This window comes from Canis lupus, chromosome 8 (assembly GCF_048164855.1).
Source record: "Canis lupus baileyi chromosome 8, mCanLup2.hap1, whole genome shotgun sequence".
Lineage (NCBI taxonomy): Eukaryota > Metazoa > Chordata > Mammalia > Carnivora > Canidae > Canis > Canis lupus.
In genome coordinates this window covers 54,358,787-54,381,927 of record NC_132845.1, presented here as the reverse complement: position 1 = coordinate 54,381,927, position 23,141 = coordinate 54,358,787, and the positions used below count along the sequence as shown (strand labels likewise).

At 37.6% G+C, this 23,141-nt stretch overlaps 1 protein-coding gene across 4 annotated transcripts in view; it reads right to left on the bottom strand.

Annotated features, from left to right (window-relative positions):
- LOC140638561 (transmembrane protein 180-like) overlaps nucleotides 1–22,986 on the bottom strand; it is a 37,996-nt gene extending 15,010 nt beyond the window's left edge. The window contains exons 1-7 of one of the 4 annotated variants that reach the window (XM_072836146.1): nucleotides 22,832–22,974; nucleotides 22,203–22,409; nucleotides 18,706–18,880; nucleotides 17,014–17,739; nucleotides 8,138–8,292; nucleotides 4,143–4,226; nucleotides 207–329 (exon numbers count right to left, since the gene is read on the bottom strand). In XM_072836146.1, coding sequence (XP_072692247.1) covers nucleotides 207–329; nucleotides 4,143–4,226; nucleotides 8,138–8,292; nucleotides 17,014–17,739; nucleotides 18,706–18,855 — 1,238 coding nt within the window. In that variant the 5' untranslated portion in view covers nucleotides 18,856–18,880; nucleotides 22,203–22,409; nucleotides 22,832–22,974. Of the gene's footprint in view, nucleotides 1–206; nucleotides 330–4,142; nucleotides 4,227–8,137; nucleotides 8,293–17,013; nucleotides 17,740–18,705; nucleotides 18,881–21,874; nucleotides 22,028–22,202; nucleotides 22,410–22,607; nucleotides 22,631–22,831 lie in introns of those variants that run through there. The other 3 variants (XM_072836145.1, XM_072836147.1, XM_072836148.1) reach the window with 3 other exon arrangements.
- Between the last annotated feature and the right edge of the window lie 155 nt (nucleotides 22,987–23,141).

Genomic DNA, 23,141 nt, shown 5'->3' with positions numbered 1-23,141 from the left:
ATTTGCAGTAATATTTAAAGAACACCCTTAAAGATATTCCTATGAAAATTTCTTTGACATTAGTACTCTGTTATAGCTTACTCAAGATCTGAAAATCAATGACAAATAATATCCAAAGTCCAAAACAATTGCCTAGTAATCAATGTAAAAGGCTGAGTTTGCTTTCATATTTCCTTTACATTATTTCAAAGGCATTTTTACTCTACCTTTTATCTGGGTTTCCATATCCATACTGTTTTAGCTTAGAGAGTATCATCATGGGAGCTAAAGACTGAGCAGGTTTTGTAAACAAAGCATTGATGCCAAAAACCATTGAGGAAAGAGGTGACCTGAAACAGACAAAGATAGCATGGGTCTGCATCACACAGAAATTACGTGTGTGTGTGTGTGTGTATGTGTATATATTATATGTATGTATGTGTATATCAAGGACCTTTTCGTCAATAAGTCCTCCTTGACCCTAATCAGACAATAATAGAAATAGTAGTTATAGAATATTAACTTCTCAGTTGTAGTGGTCATAAAGATAGAAGAATCAAACTTTTTCTTTCTTTTTTTTTTTAACGTATTTATTTATTTACTTGAGAGAGAGAGAGAAAGAGAGCATAATTAGAGAGAGGGACAGAGGCAGATGGAGAGGAAGAAGCAGACTCCCCACCGAGCAGGGAGCTTAATGCAGGCCTCGATCCTGGGACCCAGAGATAATGGCTGGTGCCAAAGGTAGATATTTAACTGACTGAACCACTCAGGTACCCCGAACCAAACTCTTTCAATGAAGAAACAGATCAAAGAGAGACACAGCTAGATTCTTGAATAGAATCAATAAGTGAGAGCTGTATGTACCCTATTCTATGTTAAGTCATTTAAACCCCACAACAGGAGTGCCCGGGGCTGGCTCAGCTGGTAGAGGATGTGACTCTTGAGCTCAGGACCCATGAGTTCAAGCCCCACATTGGGAGGGAGCCTGCTTTAAAAAAAAAAAAATTGTAAACCTCACAACAGTCCTATGAGGAAGACATTTTCACTCCTATTTTAGAGATAGGAGAATAGGTGAATTTGTCCACAATCACACACCTAGTAAGTAGTAAAGCTGGGATTCACACTTAAGTTTCTCAGTCCAGATTTCATTAAGGATTACTTAAGGGTGTTCTAAGTAAGAATTCTGCCATATCATTTTTGATAATTAAGTCATGTCATATTTAAAAAAAAAAAACAGTAATCCAGTGTATTGACTTACTAAACTGAAATCTTGTCATGTTCCATTAATGATGGATGCCTTGAAACCAAAGAGGAGAAAGAGAAGAAAAAGCAAGAAAAAGGGAAGGAGAAAGAAAAAAGAAAGGGAAGAAAGATTAGCCAGAGAATTGCAGGAAGTCTGATTTGATGGGAAGAATTTAGGTTTCACTCCCAGTTCTTCAATCTGCTGGTTATATTACCTTGGGAAAGTTAATATACCCTCATGACTATTAGTTTCTTGAAAATGAGGACAACTATGGTTGTATGATGATATAATATTATAATACAACTGCTGTCTCTCTCCCCCACTAGGCTGCCAGTGCCATAGGGGTAAAGTCTACCTCTGTTTTGGCTCATTGTATTAAGTTCTTATCTGACATGATCAGGATGACAGTTGGCTAGAGCAAAACAATCCTTTTTAGAAAAAGGGAAGTTAACTATTTTAAGTGAAATGTACTCATTCATCAATCTTTCCTTTGGGTTTTTTCTTCAAGTACGGGCCCACAGGTGAAAGTGATGTGCTTCTTTCTTGCAAGGACAGTATCCATATTACATGATCTACAGTTTCTACTGCCGGTTATAGAGAGAATCTAAAGTTGTTTACAAGGCATTCTGAGTACACAATAGCTTTAGGTTTATTACTTTCTCCTAAAAACATTTATAGTTCTCATCACATCAGATCTGAGAGTATTTCATTTAATTTTACCTTTGTTAAACCTTTATAAAGCATTCAACTTAGTTTTCATAGAAATAACTTTCATATCACCCTTATAGTTTCTAAGTTATATAATGTCATTATAATAACAGTTACAGCTGACATTAACAGATTTGAAACAAAAAGTACTAACTTTTGGTAAGGATGCAGCTTAATGCCAGCAAAAAATACAGTATCCTTAACAGTAGCCACTTGTCAAAAGCATATAGCATGCAATGTGTATAAGAGTATGTTTTAGGAGCCCCTGGCTGGCTCAGTTGGTAGAGCATGCAACTCTTGATCTCAGGGGCATGAGTTTGAGCATTGGATGCAGAGATTACTTAAAAAATTAAAAATTAAAGAAGTGCCTGGGTGGCTCAGGTGATTGGGTGTCCAACTCTTGGTTTTGGCTCAGGTCATGATCTCAGGGTTGTTAAGATCAAGCCCTGGGTTGGACTCTGTCCTCAGCATGGAGTCTGCTTGGGATTCTTTCCCCTCTCTCTCTCTGTTCCCCTCTGCTCACCATCCCTTCACTTGCACATGCTCTCTCTCTCTCTAAAATAAATAAATAAAATCTTTTTCAAAAAATTAAAAATAGGGATCCCTGGGTGGCGCAGCGGTTTGGCGCCTGCCTTTGGCCCAGGGCGCGATCCTGGAGACCCGGGATCGAGTCCCACGTCGGGCTCCCGGTGCATGGAGCCTGCTTCTCCCTCTGCCTATGTCTCTGCCTCTCTCTCTCTCTCTCTCACTGTGTGCCTATCATAAATAAAATAAAATAAGAAATTTAAAAAAAAAATTAAAAATAAAAAAAAGGAGAGAGTATGTTTTAGAGGGAATCTGTTACAAGGCCTCCTATATTGTATCTCCAGCATTTACCACAATGCCTCACACATTAGGAGGCAATCAATACATATTTATGGAGTAAATAATATCTACCACACAAAGCCGGTGTGAGACTTGAATGAACCATATAATGCATGTACAGACTGGCATGTGGTAAATGTTGGTGCCCTTTTCTTTCCAACTGTTTAAGACATTTTATTTACTTGTTTCCAGTCTCATTCAAAAAGAGTTTGAGAACTATAAGATGTTAACTGAGGTTTCTTCTTGTTAAATTACTCGTTTAAAAAAAGTGATTTGAGTCAGTCACTTTTCTAGACACTAGAAAGTGAGGACATGGTCCTGCAATGTAAGGAGCTCACCATCTTGCTTATCCAAACATAACTTAGCAACAAAACCCTGAAACAAGGAAAGGAATTATGTAAAGAGGAACTCAAGCAGCTGGATTGGCAAAGAGTTTCTCAATATAAATTTCATTTAAAAAAAAAGGCCATTCAGTCTAAATGTTTCTACAGAGCATTCTTTATTAGCTCTGTAGAAAAATTTAGAATGTACTGGTGTTAAAATAACACATTCCTCTCTAATCTGTAAAATAGGGCACATATCAGAACATACTTACCAATAATGTGAATTTTATAACTGATGTAAAAAGCTTATAACCATACAAAAAAAAAAAAAAAAAAAACCCTCACCAGCATCAGCTTATAGCTTTTCAAGTAAAAAAAGGATAAGATGTAGGGCACCAGGGTGGCTCAGTCAGTTAAGTATTTGCCTTCTGCTCAGGCCATGATCCCCGGGTCCTGGGATTGAGCTGTGTGGCAGGCTCTCTGCTCAGCAGGGAGTCTGCTTTTCCCTCTCCCCTGCCCCTGTTCTCTCTCTCTCTCTCTCTCTCTCTCTCTCCCTTTCTCTTTCTCTGCGTGCATGCGTGTGCGTGTGCTCTCTCTCTCTCTAATAAATAAAATCTCTAAAATAAAAAAAAGATAAGATGATCTTTTTTTGCTTTTAATTTTAACTCTTGCAATGTCACAGAGCAAAGGCCATTTTGCCTTAACAACCAGTGTAATAAGGCATACTGCAATACATAGAACATAAAGCTGAGATTTCACTTTGGTTTCTGAGATCTAATCCTGTTGTAGCATTGGCTGTGTGAACCTGAGGAATAAAAAATTATGATGCCCTTTCAAAAGCAGGGAAAAGTTGCCCAGGGCAAACAATTATGAATATCCTATATTATGTTCTGCTCTCTAATTCCCAATGATGCCTCTTACGATTGTCTCTTAGATACGTGATTTGTAGTGGCAATATAACAGGCAGACTCTGATAGGTCTTACCTTGATATTCTTGTAGCTAATACTTGAATAAATGTACTTACTGCCGATTGAATTTCAGTAAATCTGCATCAACCATATCAGCTAGTGGCAGGTTAAATAAGCAAAAAGAAGCTTGCACAATCACCCTAGAAGCAATTTTAAAATAAACATATAAAATATGCATATAATGAGGAGGCACAAATATCAAAATCAAAAAACAAATATCAAATGAAAGTTGAAGCTTTGTAAGAAAGAAAAATGAAATAACATACAGTTGACTCTTGAACAACATGGGGGTCAGAGGTGCTGACCCCTCAGGCAGTGGAAAATTCACATATACCTTTTGCCCCCTTAAAACTTAATCACTAATAGCTGACTGTTTACTGGAAGCCTTATCAATAGCATAAACATGTAACACATATTTTGTATATCATATGCATTATATATTCTTACAAAAAAGTTAGCTGGGGAAGAGAGAGTGTTCATAAGAAAATTATCATAAAAAAAGAAAATTATCACGAGGAAGGGAAATACACTTATAGTACTATACTATAGTTATCAAAAAAAAGTCCTTGTATAAGTGGACCCATGCTATTCAAACTTGTGTTGTTTGAAGGCCAACTATACTATAAAAATAAAGATATATTAGGCACACACTTCCATCCTGCCTCCAAATATTATATATCTATGAGTATATAATTCTTTTTAAAAAATGAAATAACTACTTTTTTTAAAATTTTTATTTATTTATGATAGTCAGAGAGAGAGAGAGAGGCGGAGACATAGGCAGAGAGAGAAGCAGGCTCCATGCACCAGGAGCCCGATATGGGATTCGATCCCGGGTCTCCAGGATTGCGCCCTGGGCCAAAGGCAGGCGCTAAACCGCTGCGCCACCCAGGGATCCCTTTTTTTTTTTTTTTTTTTTAATTTTTATTTATTTATGATAGTCAGAGAGAGAGAGAGAGGCGGAGACATAGGCAGAGAGAGAAGAAATAACTACTTTTGCTTGGGGTTTTTAAAAAGATTTGTTTGTGGAGTTTTTTTATTTTTTTATTTTTTATTTTAAAATATTTTTATTTATTTATGATAGTTTTTATTTAAATTACAGTGAGTTAACATACAGTATATTAGTTTCAGGTGTACAGTTAGTGATTCTATGCTTTCATATGATATCTGGTGCTTATTGCAACAAGTGCATTCCTTAATCTCCATCAACTGTTTAAAGTACCTGCGCCCCATAACCATCACTTTGTTCTCTATAATTGAGTCTCTTTTTCAAAAAATAGTTTTTATGCTTTTTCCTCATTCCCAAACAACTACCTTCCCATTTAATCTGATTAACTTATAGGCAGATTCTAAAGAACAAAACAGGTCAGGGAAATTAATCAGACATTTTTCTCTTGATATCAAAAGTAGGATAAATTAAGGACTATAAAAGATCATATAACATTTTAATAATGATAGAAGAATAAAAATAGGGGGAGAGTTTAAGTAAAAAAAGGCAAAAAAAACTTTCATTCTAAAAATCACTATAAGTCATTTTAGGGGGTGCCTGGATGGCTCAGTCAGTAGAGAATGCAACTCTTGTTCTCAGGGTTGTGACTTCAACCCCCACATTGAATGTAGAGATTACTTTAAAAATAAAACCTTTTTTAAAATGTCATTTTAGGGCTGCCTGGGTGGCTCAGTCTGTTAAGCATCTGCCTTTAGCTCAGGCCACGATCCCAGAGTCCCATTATGGAGCCCCATATCAAGCTCCCCAATTGGCAAGGAGTCTGCTTTCCCTCTGACTGCCCCCTCTTGTACTCTCTCTCTCTCTCTCTCACACACACACACACACACAATCTCTCTCTCCCACAATCTCTCTCTCAAATAAATAAATATTTTTAAAAAGTCTTTTAAATATGATATAGGCAGGGCCACCATTACAGACTTATAAAATAGTTATCTATGTGAGGTTCTAATGTTATGAAATTCTGCAGAGATTCAATCATTGGAGTTAGTTACTATACTCTCCACTACCAATTTGTTCAAAATGCAAATAAATCTTGAAAATTTTCTCAAATTATTCCAGCAAGGACCTAGGGATTATTAATTTATTCACCCCAAACACATTTTTTAATGATCAACTATTTGTAGGAACTATAGTAGATAATGGGGCCACAGTGATAAGAGACTAGACTCTACTCACAATAAACTCAGTCCATTGGCGGCCAAAGGCAGACACACGCAGGGGGATAAATGCTACAGAACAGATAAGCAGAGGGTATGGAGTCATGTAGGAAGGATACCTAATCCAGATGAAGAAATCAAAGAAGGCTTTTCAGAGAAGCCCATCCCTGAGCTGCAGCCTTAAGAAACACCAGGAGAGAGCCAGGCAGGCAATGGTGAAGAGCTATCAGGGCACAGAATGCTGCATGTTGACATGATGTATTTGAACCTAGAACTACAAAGTATTCCTGTTTGATGTGGAGGACAGTGAAACTGGAAGAGTAATAAAAAATGAGGATGAAGTTAAGTAAACAGGAACTATGTAACAAAAGACTTCATGTGTCATCATTTGGATTATATCTTGAAAGCAATGAGAAGCCACTTAAGATCTTTAAACAGAGGAATGACATGTTATTCTAGGAGTAGTGTGGACGACGGGGTTGGAGGGTCTGGAGACTCCAGCCAAGAGGACCATCTAGAAGGCCATATACTACTCCATGTGAGAGACAATGAGGATCTGATCTAAAGGAATGGCAATGGGAGCAGGGAAGAGATGGATTTGGGACATGTGAGGAAAATAAAACTACTAATAAATTGATAGCATATTGGATGTAGGAGACAAAGAAGAAAGAGAAGACAAATTTGCTGGCTTGGACACCTAGGCAGACTGTAGACCCACTTCCCGAGATGTTGACAAAGGCAAAAAAATATGTTTTGGGGGCAAGATCCTTATTTGGCAGCAGCATTTACTATGTAATGCACTTTAATAGGGTTAAAAAGAGGAACTTTACTACAAAATCTAATGTTTGAAATAACTTCACAGAAGAAGCTGTGAGGTGCACCTGGGTGGCTCAGGCAGTTAAGTGTCTGACTCTTGATTTCATCTCAGGTTATGATCTCAAGGTCAGGAGATGGAGCCCTGAGTCAGGTGCTGTGCTGGGCATGGAGCCTGCTAAGATTCTCTCCCCTCTGGAAAACAGTATGGAGGTTCCTCAAAAGCTGAAAATAGAGCTACCCTAGGACCCAGCAATTGCACTATTAGGTAGTTACCCCAAAGATACAAATGTAGTGATCCGAAGGGGCACCTGCACCCCAGTGTGTAGAACAGCAATGTCCACAATAGCCAAACTATGGATAGAGCCCAGATATCCCATCAACAGATGAGCGGATAAAAATGTGGTATATACATACTCAGTGGAATACTACTCAAAAACTGAAATCTTGCCATCTGCAATGACGTGGATGAAACTAGAAGATATTATGCTAAGCAAAATAAGTCAATCAGGGAAAGGGAATTATCATATGATTTCACTCATATGTGGAATTTAAGAAACAGAATAGAGGAACATAGGGGAAGAGAGGAAAAAATAAAACAAGATGAAATCAGAGAGGGAGACAAACCATAAGAGACTCTTAATTATGGGAAACAAACTGAGGGTTGCTAGAAGGGAGGGGATTGGATTGGGGGTTGGAGTATCTGGGTGATGGACATTAAGGAAGGCATGTGATGTAATGAGCACTGGGTATTATATAAAACTGGTGAATCACTGACATCTACCTCTGAAACCAATAATATATGCTAATTATTGAATTTAAATTAAAAGATAAAACAAAATTTTCTGGAAAAAAAAAAAGATTCTCTCTCTGCCTCTGCTACTGCCTCCCCTCTAAAAAAGAAAAAAAAAAAAACAACAACAACTGTGAACATTCAGTTTGGCAGAAAGGTATAATGATTACCTAGAAATGAATATTCAACACAGTTCAGATCAAAAATGTTTCACTGCTTGAAAGGGTGAAAATGGCAAGACCTAGTGTAATTTGGGGAGTGGCACTGGCATTTACTTACATGATAATAGTGAGATAAAGGGCCAAAAAGTAATAGTATTGCTGTCCAAGAAGCAACATGACAATAGAGGCTGTTCCTTCTAGGTAGAAGGAAATTAAGATGATTTTATAGTAACCAAACTTCTTCAGCCAGGACTGACTGATAAGTACAAGGCACTGTAATGGAAACAGAGTGACATCGTGTTAAGATGAAACACCATGAATTCTGCTTACTCTTGCTGATGACAAAATAAGTGTTCTCAGCAAAAAATAAATTTGCTTCTGAATTGCAATATCAGTTGAAACACACAAGTAATACGGTCTATTGTGACTAGAAATGCTAGTATCCACATAATCTGTAAAAATTGACTAAGGATAGTAATATTCCATAATAACAAAGAAACAGCTATTATTTCCTATTAAATGAACAACGGTTTCCTACACTTTCATTTTTACCCTAACATGAAGAGATTTTACTAAAACCAACCACATGAAAGAATCCATTGCTTTAAAAAAAAAAAAAAAAATCCATTGCTTAGAAGCAATCAACATGGGGCACCTGGGTGGCTCAGTCTGTTAAGTGTCTGGCTCTTGATTTCGGCTCAGGTCATGATCTGGCTCAGGTCATGATCTCTGGGTCTCAGAACGGAGCCCCATGACAGGCTCTGCACTCAGTGGGGAGTCTGCTTTCTCTCTTCTTCTCTCTCTACCCCTTCCCCTGCTCCCACACACATTCTCTAAAATAAATAAATCTTAAAAAAAAAAAAAGAAGCAATCAACATTGCTTTTTGGTGATATGAAAGGTCCAACTAAATCTAATATAAATCCAGATTTTAAGATTTGGGGTTAAAGCCAAGACTTCACCCAGCACACAGTAGGTAATACAAATATTTATTGAATAAGTGAATATATATTTCACTACTCTTCTTACTGTAACATATCTGAAATGTACTTTTTATCCTAAAATCAAGCACCATAAACAATAATTTTATGATTCTATCCACATTTCTTTGAATTTTGTTTCTTGCCTAATCTTACATATTTTCATAATTCTAATAGGTTCATGTTGAGAGCTCAGACTTAACTTTTTTTCTGCATTTCAAGCTATTATAGAAAAAGTTCATTGTTCTAGAGTGAAAAATTTGTGCTAAATATACATATGTACATTAACAAAGATTAGAAGATATTCTTTGTTTTCAATTAAAAATTGCATTGTTTAGCCCTGAAAAGTTTTCATTAACAAAAAGTACATACAAGAGAATTTTGAATTATGTAAGTAGAATACAAATGTGCTGTAATAAACAAAAGGGTTTTTTCCCCCCTGACTAACTTTTGGCTTACTTATCTACTTTCAAGGAACAAGAGCTCATTTTCTGGATATGAAAGACAATGGCTCAGTGACTGATGTGATCCAAGGCATTTCTTAGTAAGAGAAAATACATAGAACACCCCAGCAAGTCCCATTATAGTCCTCCATATAGGAATATTGTAAAATTAAATATTGCCACTTATTGAAATGAAGCCTCTTGTTCTCAGTCTCTAATACATGAATATATAAAACACAAGAAATATGTGGCATAGTGGAAAGTGCAAGATTTTGAAATCAGATGTCCCTTGGTTTGAATTCAGCTTTGCCACTTTATCAGCTGTGTGATCATAGACAAATTACTTTACCTAAGGACATTTTCTCCAATTAACACTCTCTGTGTGTCTCCACTTTTCGCTAACCTCTATCTCTCTCTCCCATTAGCACACACTCAGTATATGAGGTACTCAATTGTTAGTTGTTATTATAATGTCCAATATATAAAAAGATAACAGCCAATGATAAAAACGAGAGAGACTGCTTTTTCATTTACTAAAATAAAGCCTTCTACAAACTGAGGATTTTGGCTCTCCATTCATGTTTATTGAGTAGGAGTTTGTGAATAGTGTGTCTCAGTATAAGTATTGGCAAACCTATGCCAAAGCAGCCTAAATCAAAACAGATAAAGTCAGTGTGTTCTTGCAGTGAAAATCGAATAAAATATTTGCTGCATTAGGTCTTAATAATAAAAGCTAACATTTCTAGAGTGTTAGTTTGGCCAGGAACCATTTTAAGTACTTTGTATATTTTGAGTCATTTAATCCTCATAATGATTCTATTTGTTAGGCACTATTTTTATTCTCATGTTACAGATGAGGAAACCAAGGCACAGAATGGTTGAGTAACTTACCCAGGGTCACACAGCCTGTAAGAGGAGAGTGGGCCCCCCCTCCCTGGCAGACTCTATGCTCTTAACCCATTTACTATCCTGTCTCTCTAAGGGGAATGTGATGTGCAAGAGTCACAGACCTCTTATAACAGTTATCAGAGAGAACGAGCACATGTTCCTTCTTTTCTCCTTTCACTTATTCCACTCCTCAAAAAGAAAGCCCTTAGAAGACAGCCTGAGAAAATTAAAATATGCTGTTTATCCTTTATTACTATATCCAACAGTTAAAGTGACTTAGACAAATAAATAACAAATTCCAATCAGCTGTCATTTTTTCTTTTTACCCCAATAATTTATATGTGTCACTTCTCTAGAAATTATGAATATACTTAAAGCAACATTGGTTTTCCTCTTTATTATGATTTTTTTTATTGAGATCAACAGAAATTCATGTTAGTGTGAGGGTTTGAGAAAAAAATTGTTGAAATCTTTTGGCCATGCTTCTCTTAACATTTAATAGTTGAGATGAGTAAGTCAAAGGGATAAAAGGTGTGGCATAGAGAACACAGTCAATAGCATTGTAATAGCATTGTATGGTGACAGATGGTAGCCACACTTGTAGTGACCATAGCATAACATACAGACTTGTGGAATCACTACGTTATACACCTGAAACTAATGTAACATTGTATGTCAACTATACTTCAATAAAAAGTTTAAAAATTTATAGCCGAGAGAGATGGGGAGAAAGTACTTGCTGAACATATATCCAACAAAGGACTTGTATCTAGAATATATAAAGAACTCTTACAATGCAGTAGAAGCTGATAACAATGACAAACAATTAAAAAATAGGAGGGGCACCTGGGTGGCTCACTCAATTAAGTATCTGCTTTCGGTTCAGGTCATGATCCCTGGGTCCTTGGATTGAGCCCTGTCTTGGGCTTCCTGCTCAGTGGGGAGTCTGCTTCACACTCTCCCTCTGACCCTCCTTCTCCCCCGCCTGGCACAGGCGCTCCTTCTTTCTCTATCTCAAATAAATAAATAAAATCTTTTAAAAAAAATAGGCAAAATATCTGAACAATCCACCAAAAGGTTATATGGATGTCAAGTAAGTGCATGAAAAGATGCACTAACATTAGTAATTAGGAAAATGTAAATCAAAACCACAATAAAATACTACTACACACCTACTAGTATGGCTAAAACTAAACAGGCTGATCATAAGCATTGTTGAAGACCTGGAACACTTTTACACTACTGGTATGAGTGTAAAATAATCTGGAAAATACTTCAGCAGTGTTTTTTAAAAGTTAAACACACACCTACCATGCAACCCAGCCATTCCACTCCTACGTATTTACCCAAGAGAAAGAAAAGCATGCATCCATATAAAGACATAGATGTCCATAGCAGCTTTATCTGTAATAGCCCAAAACTGGAAATAACCGAAATGCCAGTCAAAAAATGAAGGAAGATCTTTTTTTTTTTTTAAAAAAAAAAAAAAAAAAAAAGGACGCTGGGTAGCTCAGCGGTTGAGTATCTGTCTTCAGCTCGGGGCGTGATCCTGGGATCTGACGATCAAGTCCCACATCAAGCTCCCTGCGAGGAACCTGCTTCTCCCTCTATCTCTCTGCCTCTCTCTGTGTGTCTCTCATGAATAAATAAGTAAAATCTTAAAAAAAAAAAAAATGAAGGAAGAGGGGCACCTGGATGCTCAGTTAAGTGGCTGCTTTCGGCTCATGTCATGAGAAGGGGTCCTGGGATAGGCCTCACAACACCGATGACAGGCTCCCTGCTCAGCGGGAGTCTGCTTGTCCCTCTCCCTCTGCCCCTCCACCCCCCCACCCCCTGCCTGTGCATGCATGCATTTTCTCTCTCTCAAATAAATAAATAAAATCCTTTTTAAAAAATGAAGAAACAAATTGTGATATACCCATAAAATGGAATACTACTCATCAACAAAAAAGAATGAAATATTGATACCTACAGAACATGACTAAAGGAATTGACACCAAAAAATAGTACATACTATATTATTCTCCTTACAGAAAATTTAGAAAATGCAAAATAATCTATAGTGACAGAAAGTAGGTAGGTACTTATTCGAGGATGAGAGAGGGTGAGCAAGGGCTGGAGGAAGGGATTATAAAGGGGCATAAGGAAACTTTGGGGGGTGATGAGTATGTAAACTATTTTGATTGTGATAATGGTTTCATGGAACATACATATGTCAAAATGTACCAAATCGTACAGTATAAATAAACGCAATATACCGAGGTCAATCATACCTTTAAAAAGCGGTAACAAGAGATGCCTTTCTTTCAACTCTTACATTTTTTTCCCCAAGTACTTAATGGATCACAAAAAAAACACAAGAGCCTGTGTTAAAAGCTGTTAAGCAGGGACACCTGGGTGGCTCAGTGGTTGAACATCTGCCTTTGGCTCAGATCATGATCCCAGTGTCCTGAGATCAAGTCCCTCATGGGGCTCCACTCGAGGAGCCTTATTCTCCCTCTGCCTGTGTCTCTGCTTCTCTGTGTGTCTCTCATGAATAAATATATTTTTTAAAAAAGCTGTTAAGTATAATTTGTAACAGAAAACTACTGAAAATAGCCTGAAATCCATCAATACAATTCAATTAAAGAGCACTGATGTAATTTACCCCAACATAGCTATTTTTACTTTTTTCCCCTAGATTTTATTTATTCATGAGTCACACACACACCCACACACCCACACACACACACAGAAGAGACATAGGTGGAGGGAGAAGCAGGCTTCATGCAGGAAGCTAGATGTGGTACTCCATCTGGGGACTCCAGGATCGTGCCCTGGGCAGAAGGCAGGCGCTCAACTGCTGAGCCACCCAGGCGTCCCTCATGGATGTTTCAATAGTGTCTGAATATTTACAGCAAACATGTATTACTTTTGTAATACAAAAACAAAGAAAAAGTTGTTATGATTTGCTCAGATGCACAGCAGGCCCTCCACTTTATCAGAATTCAACCATCTGGCGATCTCTACCCAGAACATGGCTATGAACTAACAGGAAATAAAAAACATCTATAGGAATCACTTGGTAAAACTCATGTATTTTGCTCTGAAAGAGCCCCTCAGGTCTTCACTAAAAATCTATCTAAATATTTAGAAACAAGTTTAACTGAAAAAAGGCATAATGTATCCTCTGAAAACTGCAAAACACTGTTGAAGAAATTTTAAAAGATCGAAATAGATGGAAAACACTCTTATGTTCATGAGTCAAAAGATTGGATACTGCTAAGATAGATCCAAACTGATCTACAGATTCAGAGCAATCCCTATCAGTATCCTGGCTGTCTTCTTTGTAGAAATTGACAGAGTGAATCTAAAATTCACATGGATTTGCAAAGGACCCAGAATAACCAAAACAATCTTGTAAAAGAACAAAGTAATAAGCCTCACACTTTCCAATTTCATCAAAAAAGTGAAAAGATAACCCAAAGAATAGGGGAAACATTTTGCAAATAATATTTGCAAATCTGATAATAGATTGTATCAAAAATACACAAAGAGCTATTATACCTCAGCAGTAAAAAGAAACTCAATTAAAAACTGTGCAGGTAAAAAAAAAAAAAAACTGTGCAGATGAACTGAGAATAGATATTTCTCCAAAGGATATATAAAATGGACAGTAGCATATGAAAAAAATTCTCATCATCAGCCATCAGGGAAATACTAATCAATACATCAATAAGATGCTATTCACACACACTAAGATAACCAAAGAGACAGGTAGTAGCAAGTGCTGATGAAGATTTGGAGAATGTTAGTACACTATTGATGGGAATATAAAATGGTGCAGCCACTTTGGAAAATAGTTTGACAATATCTTAAAATGTTCTTACATAACACAGCTATTCCACTCCTAGCTATACACCCAAAACAAATTAAAATGTGTGTCCATGCAAATAGTTGTTTTAATGTTCATAGCAGCATTACTTAATAATAGTCAAAATGCGGAAATAATCCAAATGTTCATCAACTCATGAATGGATAAAAATGGTATTATCTATACAGTGGCATATAATTTGGCCATAAAAAGGAATAAAGTATTGATACAAGCTACATCCATTTAGAAGTCCAGAATAAAGAAGGAAAGCAGCAAGGATTGCTTAGGGCTGGGGGAGTAGTTCAGGGAAATATAAGGGCAATAGCTAAAGGGTATGAGATTTTTTTTTTTTTTGAGGTAATGAAGTGTTCAAAAATCTAGTGATGGTTACATATGTAAATATACTAAAAACCATTGAATTGCACCTTATTTTTTTATTTTTTAAAGATTATTTATTTATTCATGAGAGACACAGAGAGAGAGAGGCAGAGACACAGGCAGAGGGAGAAGCAGGCTCCATGCAGGGAGCCTGATGTGGGACTCGATTCTGGGACTCCAGGATCATGCGCTGAGCTGAAGGCAGGCACTAACTCATTGAGCCACCCAGGGATCCCCACATTCCATTTTTTAAAGATTTTATTTATTCAGAGAGAGAGAATGTGAGCAGGGGAAGGGACAGAGAGAGAGGAAGAGAGAGAGAATCCCAAGCAGATTCCACACTGAGCACAGAGCCCAAGGTGGAGCTCCACCTAACGACCCTGAAATCATGATCTGAGCTGAAACCAAGAGCCAGATGCTTAACTGACTGAGCCACCCAGGCACCTCGAATTGCACATTTTAAATGAGTGAATTGTATAGTATGTAAATTACATCTCAATGAAGCTGTGAAAAAACTATCTACTCTTTCTAGTTTTTATTATTTATTATTATTATTGTAGTTTTAATTTTAAGTAGGCTCCACACCTAACATGTGGCTTGAACTCACAACACTAAGATCAAGAGTCACATGCTCTACCAACTGAGCTAGCCAGGTACCTCTTTTTTTTTTTTTAATACTTTATTTATTCATGAGAGACACAGAGAGAGAAGCAGAGACACAGGCAGAGGGAGAAGCAGGCTCCCTGCAGGGAGCCCAATGCAGTACTTGATCCCAGGACCCTGACATCACGACCTGAGCCGAAGGCAGATACTCAATCACTGAGCCACCCAGGTGCCCCTCTTTTTATTTTTAACCTAAGAGTTTTGCAAACTTTTTTTTTTACTTAGAGGAGATACTATAGGCAAGTACCTGATTAAAAGTTGGAAGATATATATATTTAAATGTATTTACATTAAATATATTTTAATTATATTTATAAATTTATATTTATATATATATATATATATATATATATTTTAGAATCTGATAAAGCAAATAGGAACTCAAACAGTTCCCTATTCTGGATCATTGAACATAGGAGCAAAACAGCTTGGCAAACCTCAAAGTGCCGTGAACGAATAGTATCATTTCAATATGTACACCCAGTACCTGGGACTTTTGTGATAAGCCCAAAGTGATACTCTGTTTGGTATACTCTGCCAAATACAGTACATTTTAAAGACAGAATCTAAAAGTGCACAGCTCTAAAGGCAGATGCCTCTGAACCTCTCTTCTCTCATCTATGAGGATAAGAAGAGTCTTTCCCTTAAAGGTGGTTGTGAGGATTAGGTGAGATAATTTATATGATATGCTTGGCAAGGTTCATGGCACAGGGTAAGCACCCAATGTGACTTACTATTATTACGGTATATACGGTAACCAAACTATGATAAAGGCCTTGAACTAATCTTCAAAAAGACAAATCGTATCCTGTATACTTTGCATAAGAAAATGTGGCAACACTTAAAATATCTTAGAACTATTTCTATCCCACATAGTTTAAATGTTTTTGGAACCATGTAAATAGTAAAAACTCATCTGTCTAGAGTGACTCACTCTCTGAAGAGGATAATGAATTTTACCTGTCACTTAATTATGAAAATAGGAAAAACCCATATCATAGGCTAGGTTAAGTCATATTTGGGGGTGATATATTTATAGGTGAAGAAAGCAATATGATTCATCAACACTCCAAGTGGTGTAAAAAACAACCCATCAGGCTGGTATACTTTTGGAAGGAGGATACACCCTTTCCAGTAACAGTCATGGGCATGGAATTTTAATAATGTTCTAGAATTCCAGGACTCAGTCTTTAAACCAAATGTTTTGAAACCTGGCTTTAAGAATTCTTGATCAAGTAACCCTCATCCTTATAATGGTTACAGGAACATTAAATGCCTGGATAAAGCAAAATTGCCATTTATTTCATATATATATATACCTCAGCTAAGGTTTAAGTGAGAATGCTCAGAAGAACAAAATTCAAAAGCTAAAATGTTTCAAATATCATCTTATCTACTCTCATTAGGTTCTCTTTTCTTTTTTCCTTTCATTTCTTTTTCCCATTATGTTTCTATTAAATATTATATAACACCTGGGGCTGTGAATCTTTGGATCTCTCTCTCTCTCTCTCTAAGTTATAGTAAGTACAGTTCACATACAATGTTATATTAGTGTCAGGTGTACAATATAGTGATTCCACAAGTCTATATGTTATGCTATGCTCACTGCAAGTGTAGCTATCCTCTATCACCATACAACATTTTTGCAACATCGTTGACTCTACTGTCTTTGAGTCTCTTATGTGAGTCATTTTGTCAAAGTACTGATATAATCAGCTTTTTCATTTCCAAGCTAGGTAGGAGTTAAACCTTTCATTCCTGTGGGAAGATACAGGAAGAATCATCACATACCTGTGGGCAAATAAAGCCTGCCCCATACATGATGCTCCTTATGGAAGAAGAAAGAACATCCTTAGGAATGAGACTATCTGCAAAGATCATCATGAAGTTATTGAAGAAGGTTAAATGGAAGACTTGGAAGAAATTCATTACCAGGAAAAGGCAAAAGTTTTTCTGCGTCAAGACCTGTCTCATCAATGAGACCACAGAGGTCCAGGGGAGATCCTGTTCACTTTCTGAGAAAAGGTTTTCCTCCAGGCTTCTTTTAGGTTCAAACCGATTCATGTGGTACATGCCAGTGTAAAGGCTGGCTGAGGCAAGAATGGCAATGACCACAGCAACAGCCTGAAAATTGAGTAAAATTTCCATGTTATCAGAGATAAGGCCACAGAAAAGGATACTGGTGGATCCTACCAGTGATGCCATTTGGTTAATTTTAATAAGCTGAAGCCGACTTTCATGTCTGGTGAAAATCTCTGCAAACAGTGTACACTGAGCTTGCTGAACAAAGGTAAGCGTGCTATCAAAAGCACATAATGATACTACCAGGTGAAGTCCACTAAGCCAGTCACCTTCTTGATAGTATTTCCAAGGGAACCAAGGAAGCAGGAAGGCTATTGAATATAAAGGGGCACCGTACAAAACAGAACTACGACGGCTAGAACAGCAGTCAGCCTGAGAGTTGTTGTGAAAGTACCCAGTCAGGTCATTAAGAGCATTCCAGATCATTAAAATCATCTAGGAGGAAAAAAACCAACATATTATTATTTTAGAATGTTTGATGAACATTGATGAAAGTGACTCCTAAATTTCTTAAGTGAAGTAACTAAAACTATGCGGTGGGGGAAGCTCACTGCTTTCAAAACCAGCATATATCCCATAATATTAATAATCATATCAGTTAACGCCACTCAAAAAGCCAATGTGCATTCACTTTGTGTTTAGGCATTGTACAAATACTTCAATTAATTCATTAAATCCTTAAACCAATCCTATGAACTGGGTACTACAATTATTCCTACTTTACAAATGAAGAAACCGAGGGCTGCAGAAAGTTATCAATTTGCCTAGCTAATAAACGACAGAGCCAGGGTCTGAGCCAAGGCAGATGACCCCAGCATCTGTGCTTTCAATCATATGTTAGATTGCTTCCCCATAAGGCACACAAGGCCAAGCCTGTATATATACCATGGCATACTTTTACATAATTCCATTAGGAAAGGTTAAAATATCAATGTTTGCCACTGCAAAATGCCAAAAAATACTGATTAAGTCAAGTGTGTTGTTGGTAATAAATAACATTATAAAATATAAGGGCTTTTAAGACCATTAACTCTATCCACCTTGACCACATTAACTGGTAATGAGTTACAATGCAATTTGTGATTACCACAGAACTTTTCTAGACATAGACTATCTTAATATTTCTAATTGTAAAAATAAAAAAATATATTATTCCATATAAGTGAATTTTCCAGGTAACCAAAGCCTTCCCTTTAAACTCTAAAGCTTTTATGTTTGAAGTGGCAATATTTAAAAAATTTCTTTGTCCTCAAACAGAGGATCTTGGACATAGAAAATCTTTTCTTGAAAAGTCAGCTATTCGCGTGAAGAGTCAGCCCTTTGGAAAATCATAATACTGTACAACTGTGGGGAAAGAGAAACTCTGTCCTAGGTGATAAGATAATGAAGGTTCCATCTCACCTGGGCTTGGTAAAAGGCCACTTCTGAAATCTTGTACAGATGTAAAAACAGCTTCACATAGTAGAAACTGAAGACAGAATTTAGCATTTCAGTCCCTAATGTTATCATAGAATATCCCCAAGCAATCGGTTTGATACTTAAAAGTGTCATTTTCCACACTAAGGAATTCTTCTTCCTTTTTTTTTTTTTTAAAGAAAAGGAAAGTAGTTAAAATTCATACAATAGCTGTTTTCATACAATAGCTGATGGGTGGCAAAATTCCACGGGACACTAATTTTAGGTAAGGAAAAGTCTAAAACCACTAGCTATACATATGTCACCAGTTTCAACACTTAACTTTCTTATCATTCTCTTAACATTTTTTGAGAAGTTGCCAGGGACACTAATTTGCATAGAGTTTAACTCACTGGCACATATATATTTAAAAAAATACACCTAACACGGGGCTTAAACTCATGACCCCAAGATCAAGAATCACATGCTCCTCTAACTGAGCCAGGCGCCCCTACTTGAATATATTTTTAATAACTCTTTCAAGTTCTAAAAGTAAGATTTATTCATGAGTTTGGATATGCTTAACTAAGGACCAAGGAGATGTGTTTACGGTATTTTCCTCCCTACTGGGGAGGGTGCAACAGAAAAGGAACAAGGAGGTGACATCCTTTAGTTAAAGTCAGGCAGAAGAAATAGTATAAAGTTAACCATTCAGTAGTGACAAACTTGCATTGGAATATTTATTCTTGGTCTTCTCCTGACAGACTGTATAACTTTAGCCCAAAGGATGTATCAAAGATGGATATTAAAAATAACACATCTGGGGGGCACCTGGGTGGCTCAGTTGGTTGAGTGTCCAACTCTTTCATTGCAGTTGAGGTCATGATCTCACAGTCCTGAGTTGGGCTTGAGATTCTCTCTCTCTGCCTTTCCCTCTACTCACATGCACTTGCTTGCTGTCTCTCAAAATAAAATCTTAAAAAAAATAAATAATAATACATTTGCTCTGATCTAGATGTCCCTCTTAAATCTGACCTATTGTCTTACCCATTCAATGACTTGATTCATGCAAATAAACAATAGGAAAAGTTTAACTAAGCAAAAGGTAGGTACTGATTCATCTTCCTTTTAACCTTGACTATAAGATAATACCATGATTTTTCTGCTTTATCCCTAACTTCCTGGAATATTTAGCCAGCTTTCCACAATCATTCTGAATCACAAAGACACAAGTATTCAGATAACTCAAGAGATGTTACTTGCTTGAATAATCCTTGGGAATTAGGGAGGCACTGCAGTCTATACTGCCCAATTTCTTAGGGAAGGGGAGGGCAAGCTAGAAGCAGGGAGTGAGCAACTGGTTCAAGTGACCAAATTATCTAAGTCCCTGAGCTTCACTTTGCATTGGGTAGATCCAAAAATGGTGCCAAATCTATAGGAAATAGGGCCCTATAATTAAAAGGGGTTATTAAACCCACATGCAGACCAAACATAGTCTGTAGACTAAATAAAGAATATTTTACTCATATGTACATTAGTATCCTTAAAATATTTGTAGGTTCTGCTGTAATGATAAGATACCATCTGAATTTTTTTGTTATCATTACATGGTGCACAAACACCTGAAAAGCACAAGTGCCATTATGTGGAGGCCAGCCAACATTTTTGGCTTTAAAGGTATTCTCGGATTTGAAAAAGCTGGGAACTACTGGTGAAGATCCCATTCTAGTGAGTTACTTTTGGCCTAAGGGAGAACGAAAAGACTGGGTTTTCATTCAAGAAGGCCAAAACAAAGGAGTCAGTTGAACCAAAAGCCATGATACAAATTTAGCTCACCAAAACGTAGGCACTCTCCTTTTTCTTAGTTTTATTTCAGGCATGCTGAAACAAGAAGCATGCCACATCTTCTGAGCTGATCTATCATTACATCAGGAAGTGGGTATTTATAAACTCAGAATTTTGCAGAGGTTCACTGAGTTAAATTTTTTTAAAAAGAATTTGAGTTAAGCACCTATCCTGTCTGAAACATGTGACTATAAGGTTTTAATAATATTCTGAAAAACTCTTGTAGCCTGAATTTCTCTTTGTTTATATATACTGAGAGGAGGAAGTAAAATTCCCTTTATTTTCATTTGCAACAGGAACTATCAATATTTTGGTTTATATTATTTTCATCATGGTAAGTACTTATTTCATAAAGTATTAAACTGAAAATCACCACTTAACAATTTTTTTAAAGCCACCACTACAATCTAAAAACTCTCCTTACCTGATTTTCCTATAGCAACAAAACACAAATTATATCTTTACGAGCAGGGATCTTTTATCTTTTTTTATAAAAAAAAATTTTTATCTTTACGAGCAGGGATCTTTTATCTTTTTTTAAAAAAAAAATTTTTATCTTTTACGAGCAGGGATCTTTTTTATCTTTTTTATCTTTTCTGAAACTGGTTCTTCTTTACCACAAAAGGTTTTATACAGTAGAATTTAAGTAGCAAAATGGTATAATGATTAGGCTGGACAGGTGTATGATGTACTCATGAATTATTCAATGAAAACCCAAAACTTCCTTTTAGAATCAACTTGGGTTGTTATTCACTAACCTACTACTACACCAAATAATATTAATGTCACAGAGAAAGCTGTTCCTGACTGCTTCTAAGTTTTGACTAAGTAGACTGTAAAAGAATGATGGGGACTTCTCCAAAGCATGACTTTAAGCAGCGAAAGCTAACATCTGTTTTTCAATGTGATTTTTGTACAAACTTTCCAAGGGAAAATCGTTTCCCCAAAAGGTGTCCTTAAAACGAACCCACTAATACCAAAGACTAAACTATCAATAACTTTAACTCTCTATATCTTTCTCTCTTTTTTTTTTTTTTTTTTTTTTTTTTTGCTTTTGAAGGAGAATGTGAAAGAATATTTCAATACACTGACCAATTTGATTTGGAATCTAAGTTATTTGCCATGGAGAAAAAAGCTAGCACTTTCAATCTTGTGGATCAGTGACTATGAAAATGAGTCTCTTGAAGGTCAAATGCCTGATTCTAGCCCTTCAGCTTCCACAAATCACCGTCAGCAAATCCTAAATCCAATCATCTCTTTCCAAAGAAAGTGTGTAGTGACTTACTTTTATTTTTTTTTTAATTTTTAAAAAAATTTTTTAGCGACTTACTTTAAGATAGTTGGCTTTAAATTATTTTCTTTTGGCTCTGGACTGTATCTCTACCTGAATTTTGACAATTAGGGCTAAGTAAAGGCTGTAACGTAACCCAGTTTTCTTCTTTTTTTTTAACCTAGCAATAAAAAGTAATCAGTAACATTTTGCCTTTTGGTATAACCGAATTCAGAAGAAAAGGATTTGAGTTTACTGTTCCTCTTTTATTACTAATACCATTATTGCTTCTACGTTTATTGGTTGGCATTCTACTACTATAGGAGAGAGCACGGCTGTCTTTTATGAGCTGTATCTTGACCTTTCCGTCAAGGTCGAGAACATTTACCTTCCAATCACCCCATTTAGGAGTTTCTGAGTTTTGTCTGCGCGATGATGGTAAAGGCCGCTCCCTACGAGTAGCAATTAACTTTAACTTTAACCCCAAGGAAAGCGAAGTTCACTGCCCTGCTGGCCATCAAGTGCTGCATTCAGCTCCAGCTCCCTCCAGGTGCAACGTCACGACCCTGGGTACTACACCTGGCGGTCTATGAACCTTATAAAAATCGTGTACAAAAGTGCTTGCAATTTTTTTTCCCCTAAGGAAATACCTTTAACTGCACCCTATCCCCCCTCCCCACCAGACACTCAAATGGGAGCCCTTCATTTCAGGGGGAAGTGAGTACAACTCTCAAGGGTTTGGAGGTGAGCGCTCAATCAAGGAGAAGACAGCTAACAGCCCTAAACTACCGACCGATCCGTAACTTCCCAGCTCGAGGAGCACAGCTGGGGGGGGGGGGGACTCTTCCAAAGTCCAGAAGAGGCCAGCCGCGCAGCGGACCTCGGGCTCCCGGCACCCTTCGCGCCTCCGCTCGCACGAAGGGCGCCCACGACAGCCGCCCACGGCTCGGACGCGGGCCCCCGCCCCTGCAGCCCATTTAGGCTGCCCACTGGCTAACTGGCTGGCCGGACACCCACCACTGGCGCCGCGGAGGCCGCCAGCTCCACCGCCAGCACCCCAAACGCTGGCCCAGGAGCGACCCAACGCAGAGGCGAGGGCGGGGCCCTCGGCCGCACCCCTTCGCCTTTCCCCCGCCTTCTTTGTTTCTTCCGGAGTCGCCATTGGCTGCTTGCCCGCGAGACCGGGCGACCCGCGGGCCTGCGGTGAGACGGGATTGGACGACGTCGCCGCCGCTCGACCGGCGGCCCGCTCGCGATTGGCCGAGGCGCCGCCGGGGGTTTGAATCGCGGCCCCGGCCGGGGAGGGTTCTGCCAAAGTGCCACGTTG